Genomic DNA, 27,760 nt, shown 5'->3' with positions numbered 1-27,760 from the left:
ACTCACATGCTCAGTTAGAACATCAGGCACTCAGGTATGTAACAGGGAGAGATGTGTGAGCATGGAGTGAATGTTTGGAGAACTCACAGGCCCAGTTAGAACATCAGGCACTCAGGTATGTAACAGGGGAACAAAGACTGTCCTGCTGTAAGCATTTAATTACGAAAAATTACCCGTAAGATGTCTTGTAGAAAAAAAATCTTAATTGTTATAAGCTGATAGACTTATATTGAAGCCAATTATAATTGGTTTTGCCAGAATAATGTTTTATTTGTAGAATACATGATATCATTACAGTTTTCTTTATTTTTTATTTCAATATGTGATGTAATTTAGGATGCACCATATAAAATCTCACTTACTTTACAGGATTGTAATCAATTTATTTGTTAATTAGATCTAATTATTAAAAGACCTTACCAAATTGGTGTAAATTTTGAAATATCTTAACTGAAACAAAAGGTTATGAAGGTTTGAATTTATAGAAAAACACAATTTTCCGAAATTGTTCATGATAAATTGTAACATAGATTTGTTGATCAAGATCTTTTTATAAAAACACTAGTTGTTTCATAGCTTTTGATCTGTTAAAGATATATTAATTTGCCATGCCCATAAAATATGCTCATTGCATGAGACATCTAATAAACAGAAATGTGTGTAGCTGTTGAGAAACTTCATATATGAACATGGTGTTTGGTAGCACTTAAAATGAGTACCAGTAATGTTTTTCATAGATTATTTGAGCTCTGTTCAGGGAAAGTTGGGCTAAAAGCTTGTGGGTAAACTGTCCACTTTAATGGAATGTTTCATTGAAAGGAAGTCTCCTCTAAACAAAAATCTATTACAGGGTTGGCAAAGACCTTGAAAAGTGCTTGAAAATCAAGCTTTATCTTGAAAAGTGCTTAAAAACGATCTGGAGTGCTTAAAAGTGCTTATTTTCAACCATAGCCTTGAAAAGTGCTTAAAAAGTGCTTGAATTTGGCTGGAAAAGTGCTTGAAAAAAGGATAAAAATATTTAATTTCCGTGAGTCGGAAGTCTTAGGTTTTTTTTCACGATTTATGACGGTTCCGATCTGTTCATATGGGCAGGTACTGGATCGGTACGAGTTGGTACGGGTTTTAGCGTAAGGGAGGCAACTACTACTAATCTTCCGCCAATTGGTCTACTTCGGTTTTTTGTTGTATGCATTATGCCATTATGGTGCTGACAAGTCGAAATATGCCAGCGAATAAGTGCATTTTTCAGAAAGGGTGGCTTTTGAAGTACCCTTGGGGTGTTGACAATGCCGATTCTAAAGTCACAGCATCTTGTAAAGAACGCAGAACAGGTATAGAGATCGACAGTATGGGGGAATCGGCGTTGAAAAGCCACCTAAAATGCAGTTTGTCTGTGAAGCAAATTCATTCGGTTAACCCAATTCATTCAGACGTACTGCAAAAGACAAAAGACAAAAAAGTTGCACTTGACTGATTGTCAAATAAATTAGATGATACTGTGAAGAAACTGCAATCTGTTTAAATGAGTGCAGACTCTCAGTCTGAACATACACAGTACACTATTGCATCTATAACAGATTTTACATGTACATGTTTACCTGCTGTAGAAAATTACTTAATAAGTATAATTTTTACAAGCCTCAATTAATACATGGCATTTTATATTGCCGTTGCGAGATTCTGTACATTTGTAGTTTTCTATTTTTACTTCAGAATTAATTTGTATCAGATGCATAATTGTCTTGAACATTTTGTAGCAGCTATATTATACCACTGGAATATCTGTTATGAACATTTAGATTACATAATGATATTCTATACAAATAATAGGTTTTTTTGGTACAGTACAGCCAAAGCGGAACAAACGTATTTCGCGATCCGCGGCGGCAAGGCGAAACGAGTCGATGCCGCGTCAGTCGTTGAAGCCGCGTCAGTATGCGGCGGCAAGTCGCATTTCGCCGGGAAACTTCGCATCTGTCCGCCGAGGCATGCCGCGGTCCGCGACATGATGCCGAGTCGATGCGATCATGAAATAATTTTTTTTTAATTATTAGTTACATGTAGTTAACAAATTTTGAAAGAACAATTATAATAATAATTAAAATCATAATAAATTTATTGTGCGCGGATTGTATTAGCATATACATGTAAGCATAGTAAATGTGTCTGGCCAATTATTAAGTTCGTTTCCCGCCCGTAGCGTATGTATTTCACACATAAACAAGGTCACGTAATTATGTTTTCGCACATACAAGTGGTCAAGGCTCCAGCATATGGTGGATTTATAAATTAATTGCATGTTGATTCCGCTATTATATTTTAGCTGAGAAAATTAGCAGTTTGAAGCCACATCAATAATCTAGACGGTGACGACGTATTTGTAGTTTTGTTAATTATCAGCTTATTATAACTATTGTTTGAATATGCGTATATAAACACGTTTTATTTTGTTCATATTATACAGTTAATATCGCTACTTATTACCCGATAATCCCGTATATTCCAGTGTTAAAGCAAATGCTGGTAAATATTTACGATACACAAACATTCTCGATATTTCCTTAAGTATCAAATACATTTTGGCATTTGTTACTATTTATAGAGATGATGAAATAACGTCTAATCGGGGCGTTTTTTTTCTCCACTGAACACACGATTTACGCCTGACGTGATGTTCATGTATTTATACAACACAAAATACACCCAAACTTTCCAAACGACGTTCTACATGTCTGCATAATTTTCGCGCGCTTTTTATGAAACAAAGGATATTTTAGCACTGTTTATTTGACGCTAGAATTTGCCAAAGGACGCGTTAGCATTAAAATTCGGAAGTGTGTTTCGGATTACAAATTTAATAATGATAATCGAACAAAACATAAACAGTTGCGCGTAATTAATTATACGCTACACATACATGTATGTACATGTAGGTGGATATCTTTTCACTCGATGCGCCGCGTACGTATGCGGCGGATTTACTCCGCGAAAGTACGCGAGGTTAATACAGACTCGGCGTCGTTGCGCGGATCGATGCCGAGTGCCACGGCGATACGCCGCGTGAACACACGATTCGGCCGCCGCGGACTAATAATCTGGCCGTGGCGTAGCCGCGGATTATGTTTGTGCCGCTTTGGCTGTACTGTATGTGTAGTGCCTTGGTCAATTACTATATCATAATGAAATATCTTACTTTTGATTAAACAGTTGTTACTGTAGCAGGGAAGTGCAGACTGTTGAAATTCACATAGAATGTTAGGCAAGAAGAGACCAATTTAGCGAAAATATTGTCAGTATTGGCCACAGAATAATATACAGTTTTCAGTAGGTCGGACTAAAAAAAGTGCTTGAATTTGGATTTTTTCACTTGAAAAGTGCTTAAAAAGTGCTTGAATTTCATTGGAGAAAATCTGTATGAACCCTGTATTATATGCAGAGAGTGTCATCCTTGATTAGCCTGCGCTGACTACACAGGCTAATCTGGAATGGCACTGCGCACACTTGCATTAAGCCCAGGTTTCCTAGAATGAGGCTCATTTGATCATGTGTTGCAGGCTGTTGAACCTGGAGCTGTGAGGCTCATTTGATCATGTGTTGCATGCTGTTGGGCCTGGAGCTGAATGTGAGGCTCATCTGATCATGTGTTGCAGACTGTTGAACCTGGAGCTGATCATGTGTTGCAAGCTGTTGAACTTGGAGCTGTGAGGCTTATTTGATCATATGTTGCAGGCTGTTGAACCTGGAGCTGTGAGGCTCATTTGATCATGTGTTGCAGGCTGTTGAACCTGGAGCTGTGAGGCTCATTTGATCATGTGTTGCAGGCTGTTGAACCTGGAGCTGATAGGCTCATTTGATCATGTGTTGCAGGCTGTTGAACCTGGAGCTGATATGAGGCTCATTTGATCATATGTTGCAGGCTGTTGAACCTGGAGCTGTTAGGCTCATTTGATCATGTATTGCAGGCTGTTGAACCTGGAGCTGTGAGGCTCATTTGATCACGTGTTGCAGGCTGTTGAACCTGGAGCTGTGAGGCTCATTTGATCATGTGTTGCAGACTGTTGAACCTGGAGCTGATCATGTGTTGCAGGCTGTTGAACCTGGAGCTGTGAGGCTCATTTGATCATATGTTGCAGGCTGTTGAACCTGGAGCTGTGAGGCTCATTTGATCATGTGTTGCAGGCTGTTGAACCTGGAGCTGTGAGGCCCATTTGATCATGTGTTGCAGGCTGTTGAACCTGGAGCTGTGAGGCTCATAAATCATGTGTTGCAGGCTGTTGAACCTGGAGCTGTGAGGCTCATTTGATCATGTGTTGCAGGCTGTTGAACCTGGAGCTGTGAGGCTCATTTGATCATAACAAGCTGTTGAATCTTTAGCTGTGAGGCTCATTTGATCATATGTTGCAGGTTGTTGAACCTGGAGCTGTGAGGCTCATTTGATCATGTGTTGCAGGCTGTTGAAACTGGAGCTGTGAGGCTCATTTCATCATGTGTTGCAGGCTATTGAACCTGGAGCTGTGTGGCTCATTTGATCATGTGCTGCAGGCTGTTGAACCTGGAGCTGTGAGGCTCATTTGATCATGTGTTGCAGGCTGTTGAACCTGGAGCTGTGAGGCTCATTTGATCATGTGTTGCAGGCTGTTGAACCTGGAGCTATGAGGCTCATTTGATCATGTGTTGCAGGCTGTTGAACCTGGAGCTGTGAAGCTCATTTGATCATGTGTTACAGGCTGTTGAACCTGGAGCTGTGAGGCTCATTTGATCATGTGTTGCAGGCTGTTGAACCTGGAGCTGTGAGGCTCATTTGATCATGTGTTGCAGGCTGTTGAACCTTGAGCTGTGAGGCTCATTTGATCATATGTTGCAGGCTGTTGAACCTGGAGCTGTGAGGCTCATTTGATCATGTGTTGCAGGCTGTTGAAGCTGGAGCTTTGAGGCTCATTTGATCATGTGTTGCAGGCTGTTGAACCTGGAGCTGTGAGGCTCATTTGATCATGTGTTGCAGGCTGTTGAACCTGAAGCTGTGAGGCTCATTTGATCATGTGTTGCAGGCTGTTGAATCTGGAGCTGTGAGGCTCATTTGATCATGTGTTGCAGGCTGTTGAACCTGGAGCTGTGAGGCTCATTTGATCATGTGTTGCAGGCTGTTGGACCTGGAGCTGAATGTGAGGCTCATTTGATCATGTGTTGCAGGCTGTTGAACCTGGAGCTGTGAGGCTCATTTGATCATATGTTGCAGGCTGTTGAACCTGGAGCTGTGAGGCCCATTTGATCATGTGTTGCAGGCTGTTGGACCTGGAGCTGAATGTGAGGCTCATTTGATCATGTGTTGCAGACTGTTGAACCTGGAGCTGATCATGTGTTGCAGGCTGTTGAACCTGGAGCTGTGAGGCTCATTTGATCATATGTTGCGGGCTGTTGAACCTGGAGCTGTGAGGCTCATTTGATCATGTGTTGCAGGCTGTTGGACCTGGAGCTGTGAGGCTCATTTGATCATGTGTTGCAGGCTGTTGAACCTGGAGCTGTGAGGCTTATTTGATAATGTGTTGCAGGCTGTTGAACCTGGAGCTGTGAGGCTTATTTGATAATGTGTTGCAGGCTGTTGGACCTGGAGCTGATAGACACATTTGATCATGTATTGCAGGCTGTTGAACCTGGAGCTGTGAGGCTCATTTGATCATGTGTTGCAGGCTGTTGGACCTGGAGCTGAATGTGAGGCTCATTTGATCATATGTTGCAAGCTGTTGAACCTGGAGCTGTGAGGCTCATTTGATCATGTGTTGCAGGCTGTTGGACCTGGAGCTGAATGTGAGGCTCATTTGATCATATGTTGCAAGCTGTTGAACCTGGAGCTGTGAGGCTCATTTGATCATGTGTTGCAGGCTGTTGAACCTGGAGCTGAATGTGAGGCTCATTTGATCATGTGTTGCAGGCTGTTGAACCTGGAGCTGTGAGGCTCATTTGATCATGTGTTGCAGGCTGTTGAACCTGGAGCTGTGAGGCTCATTTGATCATGTGTTGCAGGCTGTTGGACCTGGAGCTGATAGGCTCATTTGATGATATGTTGCAGGCTGTTGAACCTGGAGCTGATGCAGGAATATGGCACCCACTCGTGGAAGATCTACAATGACATACTGGTCAAGATGATGGAAGCTGCACAGAAACAACTGTCGGAACTCAAGTAACGCATGGCAGACTATCTACTTGGCAATATTTTGATTCCGTAAAATCACACTGATCTCATTTTTAGCTTGGCGGTTTTCGAAGTAAACCCGAGGTATTGTCATAGCCAGCTCGTCGTGTCTTTCTGCCGTCCGGCGTCCACACTGCTAAAACCTTAACATTGGCTCTAAAATCAAAGTGCTTCCACCTACAACTTTGAAACTTCATATGTAGATGCTCCTTGATGAGTTCTACACGCCACACCCATTTTTGGGTCACAAGGTCAAAGCAAAGGTCATGGTCACTGTGACCTAGAAAAAAAAAAAGTTCCGACAAGCGTCTATTTATTCAAAACTGCACCCACAGCCGAGCATTGGCACCCGTTATGTGGTGCTCTTGTTAATAATAGAATTGAGCCTTGCCATGGAAAAACTGGGCATAATTGAATAAAATGTTGTCCAATATAAGCCTATGCAGTCTGCACAGGCTAATCAGTTAAGAAACTTTCTGCCTATATAGACTATATTTTCATGTAGAAGATATTTCTTTTAAAAGAAAAACTATAAAAGCTGAAAGTGTTGTCCCTAGTTTACTTGTGCACAATGGACAGGCACTAATTTGAGACCACACTCCAGGCTCATGCATATATCCCCGTTTTCGCAGCATGAGGCTTTGTGTTTTTATTGAATGGTGTGTTTTGATTTCCATGTCTACCTAATTTAGTTTTTGAAGAGAGCTCACCCTGATTTTAGTATAAACTCTCGGTGAGAGAGTGCATTGGAGTCGGTCTGTCAGTCGGATTATTTGTCTATCCATGGGTTCCAATGGTTCAGTGTATGGAAAATTACTTTCACATTCTCAAGCCATTTAATTTAAAACTTCAAATATTTCCGCACAATAAAGTATAAATGTGTAAGAGATATTTTTATATCCTTGCTTTTCTGATTTTACTAGTAGGAGAACAAATACATTACAAGTTGATTTCACGTGGATATCATGTTTTTGCCTTTGTATAATACCTTATATTGCACAGATCATATGCAGGAGTGCATCAAACAAGTCAATAACAGACTTTTCTGATTGGTCAACTACAGGAAGAAGATTCAGGAAATCAATCTGCAGAGGAAGAGTGAACAGACTGTGGCAGGGGCCAAACTAAAAGATCTAGAAAACAGGTTTGTCCATGTAATGACAGGGAACAGACTGTGGCTGGGGCCAAACTAAAAGATCTAGAAAACAGGTTTGTCCATGTAATGACGGGGAACAGACTGTGGCTGGGGCCAAACTAAAAGATTTAGGAAACAGGTTTGTCCATGTAATGACGGGAATTTTTTTTACAATTTTGGAAATAGGTTTGGGAACCACCAAACTGAGAATATTTAATCAAAAAGTCAATGGAAAAACTTCAGGTACTAAATGTTATAAATGAAGAACCAAACATAGGTTCATATTATTTAATTGGTATTGCAATTGCGTGATCTTATGTCATGTAAGGAAAACACTTATGATACCAATGAGATTTTATATTGATTTTCATATTTAAGTTAAAACCTGCAGATAATCTTAGATTAGTTGTAATGGATACCCAATTCTGCATGACATAGTAGACTGCCATTCAGTAAACCAGGTTACATGATATCTTTCATTTTCCAGTTGGGTCGGGCTGGTGAGCAAGAACTACGAGATTGAGCGTGCCTGTGTGGAAATGGAGAAAGAACTCACGGAAATGGAGAAGCATAAAAAGGTCCATACAAAACCATCTATATTATAAGGCATAACACAAATTAAAATGTACATTATTTTATAATGTTGCAGTTTCTAATGTGAAGGATTGAGTGTACTGTATGTCATCAAATACTTGTTTTTTGTTTTACAGGGATTAAGGGCTGACAGATGAGAGATGGTGTAAATTTTGCCAACCCTTTTACAACTACAGGTAAGGATTGCCGGGCAGAACCAGCACTGACGGTTTTCTACATCTCAGACTATGATATCGCATATACATGTACACAAATATATTGTGCATCAACATATGCACAGAAAACAGAATGATATAGTATATTTAAGCACAATTCTTTCTGATGTTAATCTACTTTAGCGATTGGAAGACAGTAACATATTTGTATTGGTGAGCATATCTAACTCAGTGTGCAGATGCTGTGTGCAGTAGTTTGCAATAGACATTGTTCAATTTTGAAGAAAATTATCGCATGAAACAATATTATCTGAGATCAGCTTGTTTGTTTATGATCATTTATTAAAAAATCCCCTCATTATGTTATGCATTGTTGGGTGTGAATTGTACCATACTTATCCAACAAAGAGTGGACATTTACTTACATGCTACCTACACCGGTGTTTAAATAGTATGAATATGAAGGTTATTTGATGCATAGCACTTTTTATAGAAATTACTTGAATATAATAGACAGTAAGGGATATTGGCTATATGGCATGAAAAAAACATTCTACTCGAATTACTTTCATCTGTTTTATTTATACTGTAATTTTGTATTTGATATTATTATTTGCTCTCAAATTTAGCTGAAGATGAACCTGGCAATTGTACACGCTGTCTACACTTTTGATGTGGCACCATGAACAACAGTTGAAGTTTTCAAAGATGACCATCAGTAAATATTTTATCAGAAGTGTCATAATAATGTCAGACTGTTAGACATATAGGCATAGAACCCAATATGTACATATGAAATGTGCGCCAATTTGAATGTCTTTTGGATATGATAAATTTGTGTTGCACATAAACTCTGTGGATTTTAGTGACAACCTTAACACATTCATTTTTTTTCATTCATAAAAATATTCAACATTATTATTATTGTCATAGTCACCTTACTTGCTTGTCTGCTTCCAGTGAACAAACAGATAATGCTAAACATGATTTGATTATTTCTTATCTTTTGTACTGTTTTAATGTCTACATAGATGGTAAAATAAACTTCAGAAATTACGTCTGTGTTTGTATAGAACATATATCTTGTCCCACTATGAAAGCGTTTTTTATGATACTTAAACATGCATACGAAGAAATACAAACATTTTATTAAGACTTGCGTTTACTTCATTTTAAATTGATTTATTACCCTAATCCTTGTTTTTAGCATACAAGTCACTCATTAGATCTCATCTGGACTGTGGGAACTTGGTCTATTATCCTTGCACTAACAAATATAAACAAATAATTGAAAAAGCACAGCATTGGGCCACCAGATTAGAACCTGAAATCCGTGAACTATCATCCAGATCTCTTGGCTGAATTAAATCTTCAATCCATGGATTATCAATGTAAAAGATTATATATTACATGTATTCAAGTATTTAAGATAATGCATAAAATTGATGCTGGAACATTTTTCCAATTATGCTAAAAATAGTGGGACAAGAGGCAATTGTTTAAATCTTGCAAAACCGAAAGCACATAAGTCTATTTGCCTCCATTTTTTTAGCTCCACTGGCCAAAGGCCAGCGGGGCTTATGTCATGGTCCTGTGTCCGTCGTGTGTGCGCCGTGCGTGCGTGCGTTAACTTTTTCTTTAAACATCTTCTTCTCCTAAACTACTGGTCCAAATCTGATGAAATTTCTCAGGAATGTTCCTGTGCTGAATCTCTTTCAAATTTGTTCAAATTATGCCCCTGGGGTCAAATTTGACCCTGCCCCGGGGATTCAAAAAATTGAAAATTTGCTTATATAAGGCCTATTTTGTGCAAACTTTATAAATCTTCTTGTCCATAACCATTAGGCCTAGGGCTACCAAATTTGGGATGTATTGACATCTTATAGTCCTCTACCAAGTTTGTACAAATTATGCCCCTGGGGTCAAATTTGACCCTGCCCCGGGGCGTCAAAAAATTGAAAATTTGCTTATATAAGGCCTATTTTGTGCAAACTTTAAAAATCTTCTTTTCCGTAATAATTGGGCCTAGGGCTACCAAATTTGCTATGTAGTGACATCTTATAGTCCTCTACCAAGTTTGTTCAAATTATGCCCCTGGGGTTAAATTTGACCCTGCCCCGGGGGGTCAAAACATTGAAAATTTGCTTATATAAGGCCTATTTGTGCAAACTTTAAAAATCTTCTTGTCCGTAACCGTATGGCATAGGGCTACCAAATTTGGTATGTAGTGACATCTTATTGTCCTCTACCAAGTTTGTTCAAATTATGCCCCTGGGGTCAAATTTGACCCTGCCCGGGGGGGTTAAAAAATTGAAAATTTGCTTATGTAAGGCCTATTTTCTGCAAACTTTAAAAATCTTCTTGTCCATTACCATTAGGTCTAGGGCTACCAAATTTGCCATGTAGTGACATCTTATAGTTCTCTACCAAGTTTGTTCAAATTATGCCCCTGGGGTTAAATTTGACCCTGCCCTGGGGGGTTAAAAAATTGAAAATTTGCTTATATAAGGCCTATTTTGTGCAAACTTTAAAAATCTTCTTGTCAATAACCAATTGGCCAATGGCTACCTAATTTGCTATATAGTGACATCTTATAGTTCTCTACCAATTTTGTTCAAATTATGCCCCTGGGGTCAAATTTGACCCTGCCCCGGGGGTTTAAAAAATTGAAAATTTGCTTATATAAGGCCTATTTTGTGCAAACTTTAAAAAATCTTGTCCATAACCATTGGGCCTAGGGCTACCAAATTTTTTATGTAGTGACATCTTATAGTCCTATATCAAGTTTGTTCAAATTATGCCCCTGGGGTCAAATTTGACCCTTCCCCGGGGGGTCAAAAAATCGAACATTTGCTTATATAAGGCCTATTTTGTGAAATCTTTAAAAAATCTTCTTGTCCATAACCATTTGGCCAAGGGCTACCAAATTTGGTATGTAGTGACATCTTATAGTCCTCTACCAAGTTTGTTCAAATTATGCCCCTGGGGTCGAATTTGACCCTGCCCCGGGGGTCAAAAAATAAAAGTTTTGCTTATATAAGGCCTATTTTGTGAAAACTTTAAAAATCTTCTCGTCCATAACCATTGGGTCTAGGGCTACCAAATTTGGTATGTAGTGACATCTAATAGTCCTCTACCAAGTTTGTCCAAATTATGCCCCTGGGGTCAAATTTGACCCTGCCCTGGGGGGTCAAAAAATAAAAAATTTGCTAATATAAGGCCTATTTTGTGCAAACTTTAAAAATCTTCTTGTCCATAACCGTATGGCATAGGGCTACCAAATTTGGTATGTAATGACATCTTATAGTCCTCTACCAAGTTTGTTCAAATTAAGCCCCTGGGATCAAATTTGACCATTCCCCAGGGGTCACAAAATTGAACATATGCTTATATCGGGCCCTTTTTGTGCAAACTATAAAAATCTTCTTGTCCATAACCATTGGGCCTATTTCTACCAAATTCGGTAGGTAGTGACATCTAATAGTTCTCTACTTAGTTTGTGTTCAAATTATGCCCCTAGGAACAAATTTGATCTTGCCCCAGGGGTCACAAAAATGAACATATGCTTAAATAAGGCCTTTTTTGTGCAAACTTTAAAAATCTTCTTGTTCTTAATTAAAGAGCCTAGGGCTACTAAATTTGGTATGTACATGTAGTGATATCTTATAGTCCTCTACCAAATTTGTTCAAATTATTCCCCTGGCCCCGGGGGTCACAAAACTGAACATATGACGTTTACCAGTGGATATTACTGCGGCTGTTTGGCTGTGACCAACAACAACATCAACATCTTGTAAACATGAGATAAAACCCTGTCATTTAGTGCCATTTTAGGTCAGATGGTGACTGCTTACAAAGGCATTGAAGTAAGAACATGTGTTATGAATGTTTTTCTTATAAACTGAAAAAAGTCGGGTTTTATTTAAATAAGTCGAAAGTGACCATATATCCGGATGAAAATATTTTGGATGACATGTTCATTTCATGTCTTTTTTATAGTGTTAAAACCAGTTTAATACTATATTATTGATTTTAAAAACACAGCTTCCATGAACATAATTATTTCAAGGAAAGTCAATATATGATACTGCATGGTAAACTCAAACTTTGTATCGAAGAGATGTTGAAATTAATGAAGTGCAATGTTCTCAACTATTGTATATGCTGCTTTTTTTATAACTTATGATTCATTGTTCCATTTGTGAATCGTGACTCATGAATTGTGGATATGATTGTCAATTGCTCAACAATCCATATATATTTCTGACCATTTTATAATTTTCTTAATATTAGTTATGAATTGATCTTAGAAGTCAAATGTATTACTTAATTAAATACATTTATAAATATAAAGAAATAATCTTTAGATTATCATAATATTCTCAGGCTTGTTGGTCTTAGGGATGTGTGGGTTGATGAGCAATTTCTCCTTTTATCACAATTATTTCTACCCTACCTGATCATTTCCTTCATATTCCATTTTAATTCAATTGACGTCTGTAACCTCTTTCAAATTGGGAAAGTCCAAAATGTGTTGTTTGGTAAAGGGTTAAGGAATTTTGATTCCTATGGGTCTTGTGAATCTGTTTGAAATCAAATGGGTAGATTTGATCTTCAGCATCTAAAAATATGTGAAATAGAAAGAACGACAATATCTTTTGGAGAGATAAATGTACCTACGTTATAAGCAAAGGACCTGTGCAACAATTCCCGGGCTTTTTTGTCTGTTTAGTTAACACGGTAGTAACTTTTTCCATATATGAAAATGCTCATCCTTCCAACTTTAAGCGCCCAGTGGGACGAGGGATAGAAAGAGAAAGTCACATGCTTGAGTACATTTCAACCCATGCGCATTACACGTTTTTTTCGCAAAGAAAAAACAGTGGAGCGATGCAGGGCCATCATGGCCCTCTTGTTTTACATCGCACCATCTCAGTTTGGAACTATTTATCTCAAGACATTGTGACATGTGATTCTGTCATTTCGTTCAAGACTCAACTAAAAATTATGGTTGGATAAGCACTTTGACATATTAGTCTATTTATAAGAGTAAATTTTATTAACTAGTGACATTTAAAACTAATAAAATTCAGACAGGAGTTGAGATAATAAAATAAGATTAAAGGAATAAACTAGGTGTAAGAGCTATTGAAAGTCCCTAGAAGACAAAAAATGTCAGATAAATATTTTAATTTGACTAATTTTGTCATAAAAGAAAGCTAATGGTATAGTTGAATGCCCTAGACTTTCAAGTAAGCTAATAGTATAGTTGAATGCCCTAGACTATCAGTTGAATGCCCGAGACTTTCAAGTAACATAAATACTCAAAATCACTTATATTTCGCAAAATATTTCGTAAAATAAAGTTAACCCATAAAAAATATCAGTTTTCTTTATAGCAATAGCCAAAATATCAACGCTAGATGTGATATGGTAACATGGATTTAACGAGATACAAAATGCTCATTTTTTATTTTTTATGGCACAATATATTCCATTTTAATATTCCACAGCTGTATCTATTCATACAACACACAAACACTAACTTGGTACATGAACATGTGTTGAATATATTGTCCCGCAAAAAGAGCATTTTATATCTTGTTAAATCTATGTTAACAGACCACATCAAGTGCTACTTAATCAGAGCAAGGTGAAAAGCCAAACAGTTTCTAATAACTTATTAAACACAAGTGTTCATTAGCCTTTTTTCTTATAATTAAGGATTTTAAATGAATTGTATTTTCTTATTTAATAATTGTGGCACTGACTCAGCATGTTTGTATCGACCCCCACGGAGATGCAGCTGTGAAATAGACATTGCCCTCTTGATGCAAAAATGTACCATGTGGCATTCAAATTGGAAGGCACATGGTACCTTTTTGCACCAATATGGCGAATATGGTATCTGCCTTGGGGCTTAAATTACCCGGGTTTGAACACCATGTGAGTACCAGTGGCATTCCGAGGGCTTTTTTAAATGGTTTTCCATAAAAATATGAATAGATATTGAACTGCGCAGCAGTTTAAATTGCTAAATCAGTGGCCTGTAAAATAAAACAAGAGGGCCAAAGGGTTTGAGGTTTCTCACTTTACAACCTTTTGAACTGAGCAGTTTTGAGTATATTGTGTTGTGTTTGGTTAATAAATCAGGCTCCATACCTTTCTCTTTACCCAGAGGCATTTTTTAACTCAGTTCAGATGTCATTAGAACAAATGTTATGATAAAAGTGTATTGCTTATTGAGCAAAAAAATATGACTTGTGCATGGTTAACAAGGCTGAAATGAAGACTTGTTAGGAAAACTTCACCATTCCAGTTTGAAGATGTGTTTCAAAAGACCAAAAACAATTTTTAGCTCGGCTGTTTTCGGAGAAAACCCGAGGTATTTTCATAGCCAGCTCATCGTCTGGCGTCGTGCTAAAACCTTTACATTTTGTTAACTTTTTGAACATTGGCTCTAAATGAAAGTGCTTCCACCTACAACTTTGAAACTTCATATGTAGATGCACCTTGATGAGTTCTACATGCCACAACCATTTTTGGGTCACTAGGTCAAAGGTCAAGGTCACTGTGACCTCTAAAAAAATATAATCTGACAAGCTTTCATTTATTCAAAACTGCACCCGCAGCCGAGCGTTGGCACTTGTTATGCGGTGCTCTTGTTAACTTGACCAAGAAATTGTTTGACAAGTATTCTGAGCAGATTTTGAAGATTAGACAAAACAAAAGTGACAGCTAGTCGCGTTTTTACAGGAGGAGCATAGACCAACAGTTAGCAATTGATTATGTGTTTTTCTTTACTTTGATGTTTCCTATAGTTTAATTTCTACATTGCTCAAGAGCTAAAATAAGCACACACATAATAATTAGAAATTTTGGTACAGGGGTATTCCTTAATAAAATTCAGGCACAATGGTACCATTTTTTGAAATCCAGAAATATTGCTATAACTGTGCTAAAAGGCCCTAGGGAAAAGCCCGTTTCCCAATAGCAAAATAAGGAAAAGGGTGGCCATGTTTTCCACGAATTTGAATACATATACCATAGAAGCAAAAACCGACCACAATGGCTTACTTTTCGTAAATGGGTGGAAAAGCAAAGGGCCATAATTCTGCCAAAAATCAATGCAGCTTTAATGTCTTTCCTTGTGATCAACCACACAGTAAGGTTACTATACAGTGAAGGTTTGAGTCCTATCAATCGAGTAATTAAAGGAATTCAAAACACAAGCTTTGGGACGTACACCTGAACAGAAGACTGCACTGCGTAATGCCCCCCACTCTATTAGATGTGTATTGAATTTTGCTACTAAGTAGGTGGCTGAAATTGGTCAGTTGAAGAGATTTGATTGAATTCCTGACAAGCCATGCATTAATCATCATCAGAATAATGATGATAATCATCAAAATCATAAAAATCATCTTCCTTAAGAAACACAATCAAAAATGCTTTTTGAGCAACGTTTATCTATACTTTATATGCAGAATTAATATTCTGATGACTTTATTAAAATTATTGTCATATATTTTTTTATTGGTAATTTGTTAAAAGTCATGCTTTTTTATCAACAACATGATTTCATCAGTGCAGAGCAAAGGTTCTGAGATAATGTCACAATGAAGATTTGCAGAAAAATAAGTGTTCATTAGGATTCACAATTAACAAAAGAAAAACTGAATGATACTGGAAGTCATGTTTTTCAGTGGACTGGAACCATTTTCAAATTTCAAGAAATCAGAGCAAATGGTTTGAGCAAGTTTCAGGACGATTGGACAAAGTGTGACTAACAGAGATTTAAAAAATTTGACCATAACTATTTTCAAACTTGGCCCAGATATCATAAGAGATCATGTTTTATGTAAGTTTCATGATTTTGGGGAAAAAAAGACTTCTACAGTTTTAACAATGGTTAACGAAAGACATATAAGGTAAACTGGACCACCCCACTGGCTGCCATGTTTGTCAACCAGAACAAAGATTTCATCCAAGTTATGATATGAACATGTGTTCTTAGCAAGCTTCATCATGACTGGACCAAAAATGTGACTTCTCAAGTGTTTTAATACAGTCAAACCCCTACTACCGGTCGCCCCTCATCGGCCGTCACCCATGTATGCAGCTGGTCTGTGCCGCGACTGTCGATAAACACTATATAATGCACCCCGTTTCTCCGGCCAGCGGCCAGCAATTTTGTATCCCAAATTTTAAATTTCCCCAATAAGAGTGGTCACGTGCGAGTAAGTCGGTCATGGACATTTGCAAAATTACACCGACGCATCAGCGAAAAAATCGATACATACTTCCAGTGTGCGGTTTAGGCTCTGTAGTACTGAAGCAAGACGTGATAAACATTTCGACAGCCAGTTTGCAAATTGCAATTAATTAGCGGCAGATTATCGGGTTATGGGGTTAAAAGCAATATGCGACCGTTTGATCTTTTTGTTTCCACATGTGCGAATATCACCTATTATTATCGGAAGAGATTCTTAATTTATAATTTTTTATTTGTAGCTGTTGAATAATAATATTTCAATCAAACCTTTATGACAATTATTGGCTAATTATATACCAATATAAAGAAAACTGCCTTGCCCTTGACCTAGTTGTTGGAGGCACCTCACCCACATTCAAATTAGGACTAGATACTGCCCAGATTAACATTCTGAGCATGTTTCATCAAGACGAAGGCATAAATGTGGTGTTTACAGTTGTAATAAGTTTTTTTTTTTATAAGATTTAACCTAAATACCATGTTTTGGATGCATTTGACCCAGATTCAAACTTGAAAAGTTTCATAGAGATTGAGTCATTAATGTTGCCTGTAGAGTGGTTACAAGGTTTTTAACCAGGTTTTCCGAAGGAAAAATCTGGTTATTAGATTGGCGAATGTTGGCTGGCTGGCGGAACAAGCTTGTCCGGGCCATAACTTTGTCGTTCATTGTGAGATTTTAAAATCATTTGGCACATTTGTTCACCATCATTAGACGGTGTGTCGCGCGAAAGAATCAGGTCAATATCTCCAAGGTCAAGGTCACAATTTGAGTTTGAAGGTCTAAAATGGCCATAAATGAGCTTGTCTGGGCCATTACTTTGTCATTCATTGTGACATTTTAAAATCATTTGGCACATTTGTTCACCATTATTGGACGGTGTGGCACGCGAAAGAATTACGTCAATATCTCCAAGGTCAAGGTCGCCACAACTAAAAATAGATTGATTTTGAAGCAACTATGTAACTATGAACAATCAGTTTCAATGCACATTTTGATTTTGAGTTGTCTCTTTATCAGACTTTTTTTCTAATTGAAATCAAGGTCAATTTTACACAAGGGGGTTAACAATAACGCGGATCCGTTTATAATGCTGCTGCGTGGCTTGGACCCCGTCATCCGCGTTGTATTGGAGTTACAGTGTATATATTTTGAATTGTCTCCCTTTATCAGACTTTTTTTCAACTGAAAACCTGGTTTTGTGACAATTTTGTCCCTTGTTAGCTCATCTATTTTTTATTTTTTGAAAAAAATTTATGAGCTATTGTCATCACCTTGGCGTCGGCGTCAGCGTCCGGTTAAGTTTTGCGTTTAGGTCCACTTTTCTCATAAAGTATCAATGCTATTGCATTCAAACTTGGTACACTTACTATCATGAGGAGACTGGGCAGGCAAAGTTAGATAACTCTGTCTTGCATTTTGACAGAATTATGTGCCCTTTTTATACTTAGAAAATTAAAAAAATTTGTTAAGTTTTGTGTTTAGGTCCATTTTATTCCTTAAGTATCAAAGCTATTGCATTCATACTTGCAACACTTACTATCATAAGGGGACTGTGCAGGCAAAGTTATGTAACTCTGACTGGCATTTTGACAGAATTATGTGCCCTTTTTATACTTAGAAAATTGAAAATTTGGTTAAGTTTTGTGTTTAGGTCCACTCTTTTCCTAAAGTATCAAAGCTATTGCTTTCATACTTGCAACACTTACTATCGTAAGGGGACTGTGCAGGCAAAGTTATGTAACTCTGACTGGCATTTTGACGGAATTATGGGCCCTTTTTACTTGAAAATTTGGTTAAGTTTTGTGTTTTGGTCCACTTTACCCCTAAAGTATCATAGATATTGCTTTCGTACTTGGAACACTCGCAAACTATCATAAGGGGACAGTAAAGGACAAGTTGCACAACTCTAGTTATCATTTTTACGGAATTATTGCCCTTTTTTGACTTAGTAACTTTGAATATATGGTTACATTTTGTGTTTAGATCCACTTTACTTCTAAAGTATAATGGCTATTGCTTTCAAACTTCAAATACTTTCATGCTATCATGAAGGTACTGTACCTGGCAAGTTGAATTTTACCTTGACCTTCGAATGACCTTGAATCTCAAGGTAAAATTATTAAATTTTGCTAAAATTGCCATAACTTCTTTATTTATGATTAGATTTGATTGATACTTTGACAAAACAACTCTTACCTGACATACCACAAAAGACTCCACCCAAATCATCCCCCCTGAATCCCCCCTTAATCCCCCCCCCCCATTTTTTTTTAAAGATCATCTAATAAATGACCACCACACCCTCACACTATACCCCCCCCCCAAAAAAAAAATAAAAAATTATGCCCCCAGTAGGGTGGCATATAGCAGTTGAACTGTCCGTCAGTCAGTCTGTCCGTCCGTCCGAAAAAAACTTTAACATTGGCCATAACTTTTTCACTATTAAAGATAGCAACTTGATATATGACATGCATGTGTATCTCATGGAGCTGCACATTTTGAGTGGTGAAAGGTCAAGGTCATCCTTCAAGGTCAAATGTCAAATTTATGGCATCTGTCCGTCCGAAAACTTTAACATTGGCCATAACTTTTTCAATATTGAAGATAGCAACTTGATATTTGGCATGCATGTGTATCTCATCGAGCTGAACATTTTGAGTGGTGAAACGTGAAAGTCAAGGTCATCCTCCAAGGTCAAATGTCAAATATATGGTGTCTGTCCGTCAGAAAACTTTAACATTGGCCATAACTTTTTTAATATTGAAGATAGCAACTTGATATTTGGCATGCATGTGTATCTCATGAAGCTGCACATTTTGAGTGGTGAAAGTTCAAGGTCAAGGTCATCCTTCAAGGTAAAAAAAAATAAAAAATAAAAGCGCCGTTCTCATGAAGCTGCACATTTTGAGTGGTGGAAGTTCAAGGTCAAGGTCATCCTTCAAGGTCAAGGTCATCCTTCAAGGTCAAAGGTAAAAAAATAATTCAAAGCAGCGTTCTCATGAAGCTGCACATTTTGAGTGGTGGAAGTTCAAGGTCAAGGTCATCCTTCAAGGTCAAGGTCTCCTTCAAGGTCAAAGGTAAAAATATATATAAAAAATTCAAAGCAGCGTTATCATGAAGCTGCACATTTTGAGTGGTGGCAGTTCAAGGTCAAGGTCATTCTTCAAGGTCAAGGTCATCCTTCAAGGTCAAAAAAATATATTTCAAAGCGGCGTTCTCATAAAGCTGCACATTTTGAGTGGTGGAAGTTCGAGGTCAAGGTCATCCGTCAAGGTCAAAGGTAAAAAAAAAATAATTTCAAAGCGGCGCAATAGGGGGCATTGTGTTTCTGACGAACACATCTCTTGTTTTTTTTCAAACATGGTTAAAAAACACAAATATTTATTTTTATTATTTTATTTTTGAAATACCGTCCAACCATCCCACCCAAGAACCCCCCTCCCAAAAAAATAATATATTTTGTTGCATTTTTTTTGCATTTTTGGAAGATAATGTAATAAATGACCACACCCCCACACTATACACCCTCTCCACCCCTCCCTCCTTTGTGATTGAAATTGAGATAGGTCCCTACACCTTTAAAAAGAAAAATAGATGAGCGGTCTGCACCCGCAAGGCGTTGCTCTTGTTCTAAGATTTGACATGGTGGTCTAGTGTTTGTATGAACCTGACCCAGGTTGGAACTTAACCTATATATTGTCCAGAATTACATTTTGATGAAGTTTTCATTAAGATTTTATTAAAATGTGGCCTCTAGAGTAGTTACGACTCGGCTAAATGTTCACAACCCGCACACCTCACACCGTACTACTAGGGATGCTGGATATGGGGTGAGCACAATGTCTCATCTTACGCAATTCTGGTGAGCTAAAGTTGGAAAAATAAGACAATAACATTTCTAGTTCTCCCCATACACTTCTGTGCCCATTTATTGTTCTCATTCTAGTGGAAAACCAAGAACATTGGAAGACCCATAAAAGAATATCAAAAATAAGCATATATTAATATAATAATTTTCTGTTTGACACTGACAACACACAATGTCAATGTATGGTGCTTCATCTGTCTACGGCTGGCATGCATATACATCACAAATGTTGTGATAACATTATTCAGTTTGAACTTAAATCCATAGATTCTTGAGATTCATGTTAAAAATGAAAACATATCAAACCTCAACAAACAGGCATAAAAACTAATGATCCTCTCTACAAACAGACATAGCTCTATTATGAGTAAAACAAGATGAACCACGAAAATCCCTGTGAATACTCTTCTGAGAAATTGTTGATCAGCGGTATAATACTGTATAAGGTCATAATACACCAAATAGTTTCCCTATATAATTCAATGTAAAAGCGACAACTTTGAGCGAAAATAAATGCAACATTTTGCACATAGAGACCCCCATAACCATACCTTTTCTTAAAGGCCATTCTAAGCGGAATCGATTTATGCAATAAAAAAGATATGTCATGTACAATGCAAGAAAGAACTTGACACAAATCAAAATCGACTGTTTTTGCAACTTTTTTTTCGGCCGTTTCTTAGTGGAATGTAACCTTTTCTAGTGCAATGGTTTACTATAGTCTTCAAGTGTATCATATTTCAGGGATTCAGTAGTGAACACCTATTCATGCCCTACCATTATCTCCGCAAGATAACACCTGAATAATGGTAAAAAGTGTAAAACATGCCTTCCTGTCAACTATGATATTTTTTTAGAGAGAACAGCCCTACATGAAGCGATCATTTAGTGTATTGTAACCTATAAGACAACGTTTACTGTTAACATCGCGAAAAATAAGCTATTCTCGATACTTATAAACCTATTTTCTATGTGCATGCCAATTTTCAGACCGATCTTTCACGTAGAAATGCTTGAAAATGCATTTTATTATAACGCCTGATAAGCCATGTGGCTTTCGCGTTCGGAGCTTTGATTTATAACGGGCGTTCAGGCGTAAAACGATTACCCTAAATAATTACAATCGGTCAAAATACTGGAATATTGTTACAAGCTATGTAGAAAAAGAAGTAAACAACTATTAAAACGTGTTCATGAGCTCTTTCAGCACAAATTGTTGCGATTTGAGATGCTCAAGACGAGTTTTTGTACATTTTTTTCTTATTTTCCTCTGAAAACGTATTTTTTTCTTAAAAACTCACGATGCTCCTTTAATTCGTGAAACAAACGCATTTATTCCGTGAAATTTGCCAAAACGCATCATATCTCACTAAAAGAATGGTGATTTTCTATAAATACAGCACCTTTGTGACTAGGCCTGGTTTTGCGTATAAGACAACGTTTACTGTTAACATCGCGAAAAATAAGCACTTCTCGATACTTATAAACCTATTTTCTATGTGCATGCCAATTTTCAGACCGATCTTTCACGTAGAAATGCTTGAAAATGCATTTTATTATAACGCCTGATAAGCCATGTGGCTTTCGCGTTCGGAGCTTTGATTTATAACGGGCGTTCAGGCGTAAAAACGATTACCCTAAATAATTACAATCGGTCAAAATACTGGAATATTGTTACAAGCTATGTAGAAAAAGAAGTAAACAACTATTAAAACGTGTTCATGAGCTTTTTCAGCACAAATTGTTGCGATTTGAGATGCTCAAGACGAGTTTTTGTACATTTTTTTTCTTATTTTCCTCTGAAAACGTATTTTTTTCTTAAAAACTCACGATGCTCCTTTAATTCGTGAAACAAACGCATTTATTCCGTGAAATTTGCCAAAACGCATCATATCTCACTAAAAGAATGGTGATTTTCTATAAATACAGCACCTTTGTGACTAGGCCTGGTTTTGCGTTTAGGTCATAATACACCAAATAGTTTCCCTATATAATTCAATGTAAAAGCGACAACTTGAGCGAAAATAAATGCAACATTTTGCACATAGAGACCCCCATAACCATACCTTTTCTTAAAGGCCATTCTAAGCGGAATCGATTTATGCAATAAAAAAGATATGTCATGTACAATGCAAGAAAGAACTTGACACAAATCAAAATCGACTGTTTTTGCAACTTTTTTTTTTCGGCCGTTTCTTAGTGGAATGTAACCTTTTCTAGTGCAATGGTTTACTATAGTCTTCAAGTGTATCATATTTCAGGGATTCAGTAGTGAACACCTATTCATGCCCTACCATTATCTCCGCAAGATAACACCTGAATAATGGTAAAAAGTGTAAAACATGCCTTCCTGTCAACTATGATATTTTTTTAGAGAGAACAGCCCTACATGAAGCGATCATTTAGTGTATTGTAACCTATAAGACAACGTTTACTGTTAACATCGCGAAAAATAAGCACTTCTCGATACTTATAAACCTATTTTCTATGTGCATGCCAATTTTCAGACCGATCTTTCACGTAGAAATGCTTGAAAATGCATTTTATTATAACGCCTGATAAGCCATGTGGCTTTCGCGTTCGGAGCTTTGATTTATAACGGGCGTTCAGGCGTAAAACGATTACCCTAAATAATTACAATCGGTCAAAATACTGGAATATTGTTACAAGCTATGTAGAAAAAGAAGTAAACAACTATTAAAACGTGTTCATGAGCTCTTTCAGCACAAATTGTTGCGATTTGAGATGCTCAAGACGAGTTTTTGTACATTTTTTTCTTATTTTCCTCTGAAAACGTATTTTTTTCTTAAAAACTCACGATGCTCCTTTAATTCGTGAAACAAACGCATTTATTCCGTGAAATTTGCCAAAACGCATCATATCTCACTAAAAAGAATGATGATTTTCTATAAATACAGCACCTTTGTGACTAGGCCTGGTTTTGCGTTTAGGTCATAATACACCAAATAGTTTCCCTATATAATTCAATGTAAAAGCGACAACTTTGAGCGAAAATAAATGCAACATTTTGCACATAGAGACCCCCATAACCATACCTTTTCTTAAAGGCCATTCTAAGCGGAATCGATTTATGCAATAAAAAAGATATGTCATGTACAATGCAAGAAAGAACTTGACACAAATCAAAATCGACTGTTTTTGCAACTTTTTTTTCGGCCGTTTCTTAGTGGAATGTAACCTTTTCTAGTGCAATGGTTTACTATAGTCTTCAAGTGTATCATATTTCAGGGATTCAGTAGTGAACACCTATTCATGCCCTACCATTATCTCCGCAAGATAACACCTGAATAATGGTAAAAAGTGTAAAACATGCCTTCCTGTCAACTATGATATTTTTTTAGAGAGTACAGCCCTACATGAAGCGATCATTTAGTGTATTGTAACCTATAAGACAACGTTTACTGTTAACATCGCGAAAAATAAGCACTTCTCGATACTTATAAACCTATTTTCTATGTGCATGCCAATTTTCAGACCGATCTTTCACGTAGAAATGCTTGAAAATGCATTTTATTATAACGCCTGATAAGCCATGTGGCTTTCGCGTTCGGAGCTTTGATTTATAACGGGCGTTCAGGCGTAAAACGATTACCCTAAATAATTACAATCGGTCAAAATACTGGAATATTGTTACAAGCTATGTAGAAAAAGAAGTAAACAACTATTAAAACGTGTTCATGAGCTCTTTCAGCACAAATTGTTGCGATTTGAGATGCTCAAGACGAGTTTTTGTACATTTTTTTCTTATTTTCCTCTGAAAACGTATTTTTTTCTTAAAAACTCACGATGCTCCTTTAATTCGTGAAACAAACGCATTTATTCCGTGAAATTTGCCAAAACGCATCATATCTCACTAAAAGAATGGTGATTTTCTATAAATACAGCACCTTTGTGACTAGGCCTGGTTTTGCGTTAGACAACGTTTACTGTTAACAATCGCGAAAAATAAGCACTTCTCGATACTTATAAACCTATTTTCTATGTGCATGCCAATTTTCAGACCGATCTTTCACGTAGAAATGCTTGAAAATGCATTTTATTATAACGCCTGATAAGCCATGTGGCTTTCGCGTTCGGAGCTTTGATTTATAACGGGCGTTCAGGCGTAAAACGATTACCCTAAATAATTACAATCGGTCAAAATACTGGAATATTGTTACAAGCTATGTAGAAAAAGAAGTAAACAACTATTAAAACGTGTTCATGAGCTCTTTCAGCACAAATTGTTGCGATTTGAGATGCTCAAGACGAGTTTTTGTACATTTTTTTTCTTATTTTCCTCTGAAAACGTATTTTTTTCTTAAAAACTCACGATGCTTCCTTTAATTCGTGAAACAAACGCATTTATTCCGTGAAATTTGCCAAAACGCATCATATCTCACTAAAAAAAATGATGATTTTCTATAAATACAGCACCTTTGTGACTAGGCCTGGTTTTGCGTTTAGGTCATAATACACCAAATAGTTTCCCTATATAATTCAATGTAAAAGCGACAACTTTGAGCGAAAATAAATGCAACATTTTGCACATAGAGACCCCCATAACCATACCTTTTCTTAAAGGCCATTCTAAGCGGAATCGATTTATGCAATAAAAAAGATATGTCATGTACAATGCAAGAAAGAACTTGACACAAATCAAAATCGACTGTTTTTGCAACTTTTTTTTTCGGCCGTTTCTTAGTGGAATGTAACCTTTTCTAGTGCAATGGTTTACTATAGTCTTCAAGTGTATCATATTTCAGGGATTCAGTAGTGAACACCTATTCATGCCCTACCATTATCTCCGCAAGATAACACCTGAATAATGGTAAAAAGTGTAAAACATGCCTTCCTGTCAACTATGATATTTTTTTAGAGAGTAACAGCCCTACATGAAGCGATCATTTAGTGTATTGTAACCTATAAGACAACGTTTACTGTTAACATCGCGAAAAATAAGCACTTCTCGATACTTATAAACCTATTTTCTATGTGCATGCCAATTTTCAGACCGATCTTTCACGTAGAAATGCTTGAAAATGCATTTTATTATAACGCCTGATAAGCCATGTGGCTTTCGCGTTCGGAGCTTTGATTTATAACGGGCGTTCAGGCGTAAAACGATTACCCTAAATAATTACAATCGGTCAAAATACTGGAATATTGTTACAAGCTATGTAGAAAAAGAAGTAAACAACTATTAAAACGTGTTCATGAGCTCTTTCAGCACAAATTGTTGCGATTTGAGATGCTCAAGACGAGTTTTTGTACATTTTTTTTCTTATTTTCCTCTGAAAACGTATTTTTTTCTTAAAAACTCACGATGCTCCTTTAATTCGTGAAACAAACGCATTTATTCCGTGAAATTTGCCAAAACGCATCATATCTCACTAAAAAAATGATGATTTTCTATAAATACAGCACCTTTGTGACTAGGCCTGGTTTTGCGTTTAGGTCATAATACACCAAATAGTTTCCCTATATAATTCAATGTAAAAGCGACAACTTTGAGCGAAAATAAATGCAACATTTTGCACATAGAGACCCCCATAACCATACCTTTTCTTAAAGGCCATTCTAAGCGGAATCGATTTATGCAATAAAAAAGATATGTCATGTACAATGCAAGAAAGAACTTGACACAAATCAAAATCGACTGTTTTTGCAACTTTTTTTTTCGGCCGTTTCTTAGTGGAATGTAACCTTTTCTAGTGCAATGGTTTACTATAGTCTTCAAGTGTATCATATTTCAGGGATTCAGTAGTGAACACCTATTCATGCCCTACCATTATCTCCGCAAGATAACACCTGAATAATGGTAAAAAGTGTAAAACATGCCTTCCTGTCAACTATGATATTTTTTTAGAGAGTACAGCCCTACATGAAGCGATCATTTAGTGTATTGTAACCTATAAGACAACGTTTACTGTTAACATCGCGAAAAATAAGCACTTCTCGATACTTATAAACCTATTTTCTATGTGCATGCCAATTTTCAGACCGATCTTTCACGTAGAAATGCTTGAAAATGCATTTTATTATAACGCCTGATAAGCCATGTGGCTTTCGCGTTCGGAGCTTTGATTTATAACGGGCGTTCAGGCGTAAAACGATTACCCTAAATAATTACAATCGGTCAAAATACTGGAATATTGTTACAAGCTATGTAGAAAAAGAAGTAAACAACTATTAAAACGTGTTCATGAGCTCTTTCAGCACAAATTGTTGCGATTTGAGATGCTCAAGACGAGTTTTTGTACATTTTTTTCTTATTTTCCTCTGAAAACGTATTTTTTTCTTAAAAACTCACGATGCTCCTTTAATTCGTGAAACAAACGCATTTATTCCGTGAAATTTGCCAAAACGCATCATATCTCACTAAAAGAAATGGATGATTTTCTATAAATACAGCACCTTTGTGACTAGGCCTGGTTTTGCGTATAAGACAACGTTTACTGTTAACATCGCGAAAAATAAGCACTTCTCGATACTTATAAACCTATTTTCTATGTGCATGCCAATTTTCAGACCGATCTTTCACGTAGAAATGCTTGAAAATGCATTTTATTATAACGCCTGATAAGCCATGTGGCTTTCGCGTTCGGAGCTTTGATTTATAACGGGCGTTCAGGCGTAAAACGATTACCCTAAATAATTACAATCGGTCAAAATACTGGAATATTGTTACAAGCTATGTAGAAAAAGAAGTAAACAACTATTAAAACGTGTTCATGAGCTCTTTCAGCACAAATTGTTGCGATTTGAGATGCTCAAGACGAGTTTTTGTACATTTTTTTTCTTATTTTCCTCTGAAAACGTATTTTTTTCTTAAAAACTCACGATGCTCCTTTAATTCGTGAAACAAACGCATTTATTCCGTGAAATTTGCCAAAACGCATCATATCTCACTAAAAGAATGGTGATTTTCTATAAATACAGCACCTTTGTGACTAGGCCTGGTTTTGCGTATAAGACAACGTTTACTGTTAACATCGCGAAAAATAAGCACTTCTCGATACTTATAAACCTATTTTCTATGTGCATGCCAATTTTCAGACCGATCTTTCACGTAGAAATGCTTGAAAATGCATTTTATTATAACGCCTGATAAGCCATGTGGCTTTCGCGTTCGGAGCTTTGATTTATAACGGGCGTTCAGGCGTAAAACGATTACCCTAAATAATTACAATCGGTCAAAATACTGGAATATTGTTACAAGCTATGTAGAAAAAGAAGTAAACAACTATTAAAACGTGTTCATGAGCTCTTTCAGCACAAATTGTTGCGATTTGAGATGCTCAAGACGAGTTTTTGTACATTTTTTTTCTTATTTTCCTCTGAAAACGTATTTTTTTCTTAAAAACTCACGATGCTCCTTTAATTCGTGAAACAAACGCATTTATTCCGTGAAATTTGCCAAAACGCATCATATCTCACTAAAAAAATGATGATTTTCTATAAATACAGCACCTTTGTGACTAGGCCTGGTTTTGCGTTTAGGTCATAATACACCAAATAGTTTCCCTATATAATTCAATG

General features: G+C 36.8%; 1 protein-coding gene across 3 annotated transcripts in view; it reads left to right on the top strand.

The window, feature by feature from the left end:
• Positions 1-9,130, top strand: part of LOC127869180 (pre-mRNA-splicing factor SPF27-like) — a 36,576-nt gene extending 27,446 nt beyond the window's left edge. For 2 of the 3 annotated variants that reach the window (XM_052411509.1, XM_052411508.1), the window contains 5 exons: positions 6,068-6,178; positions 7,254-7,334; positions 7,813-7,903; positions 8,036-8,095; positions 8,704-9,130. In XM_052411509.1, coding sequence (XP_052267469.1) covers positions 6,068-6,178; positions 7,254-7,334; positions 7,813-7,903; positions 8,036-8,056 — 304 coding nt within the window. In that variant the 3' untranslated portion in view covers positions 8,057-8,095; positions 8,704-9,130. Of the gene's footprint in view, positions 1-6,067; positions 6,179-7,253; positions 7,400-7,812; positions 7,904-8,035; positions 8,096-8,703 lie in introns of those variants that run through there. The other variant, XR_008044463.1, reaches the window with a different exon arrangement.
• Positions 9,131-27,760: the final 18,630 nt, after the last annotated feature.

The sequence above is a fragment of the Dreissena polymorpha genome, chromosome 2 (genome assembly GCF_020536995.1).
Source record: "Dreissena polymorpha isolate Duluth1 chromosome 2, UMN_Dpol_1.0, whole genome shotgun sequence".
Lineage (NCBI taxonomy): Eukaryota > Metazoa > Mollusca > Bivalvia > Myida > Dreissenidae > Dreissena > Dreissena polymorpha.
Note: the sequence above shows the minus strand (reverse complement) of the source record. Positions and strands in the feature narration are given on the sequence as shown.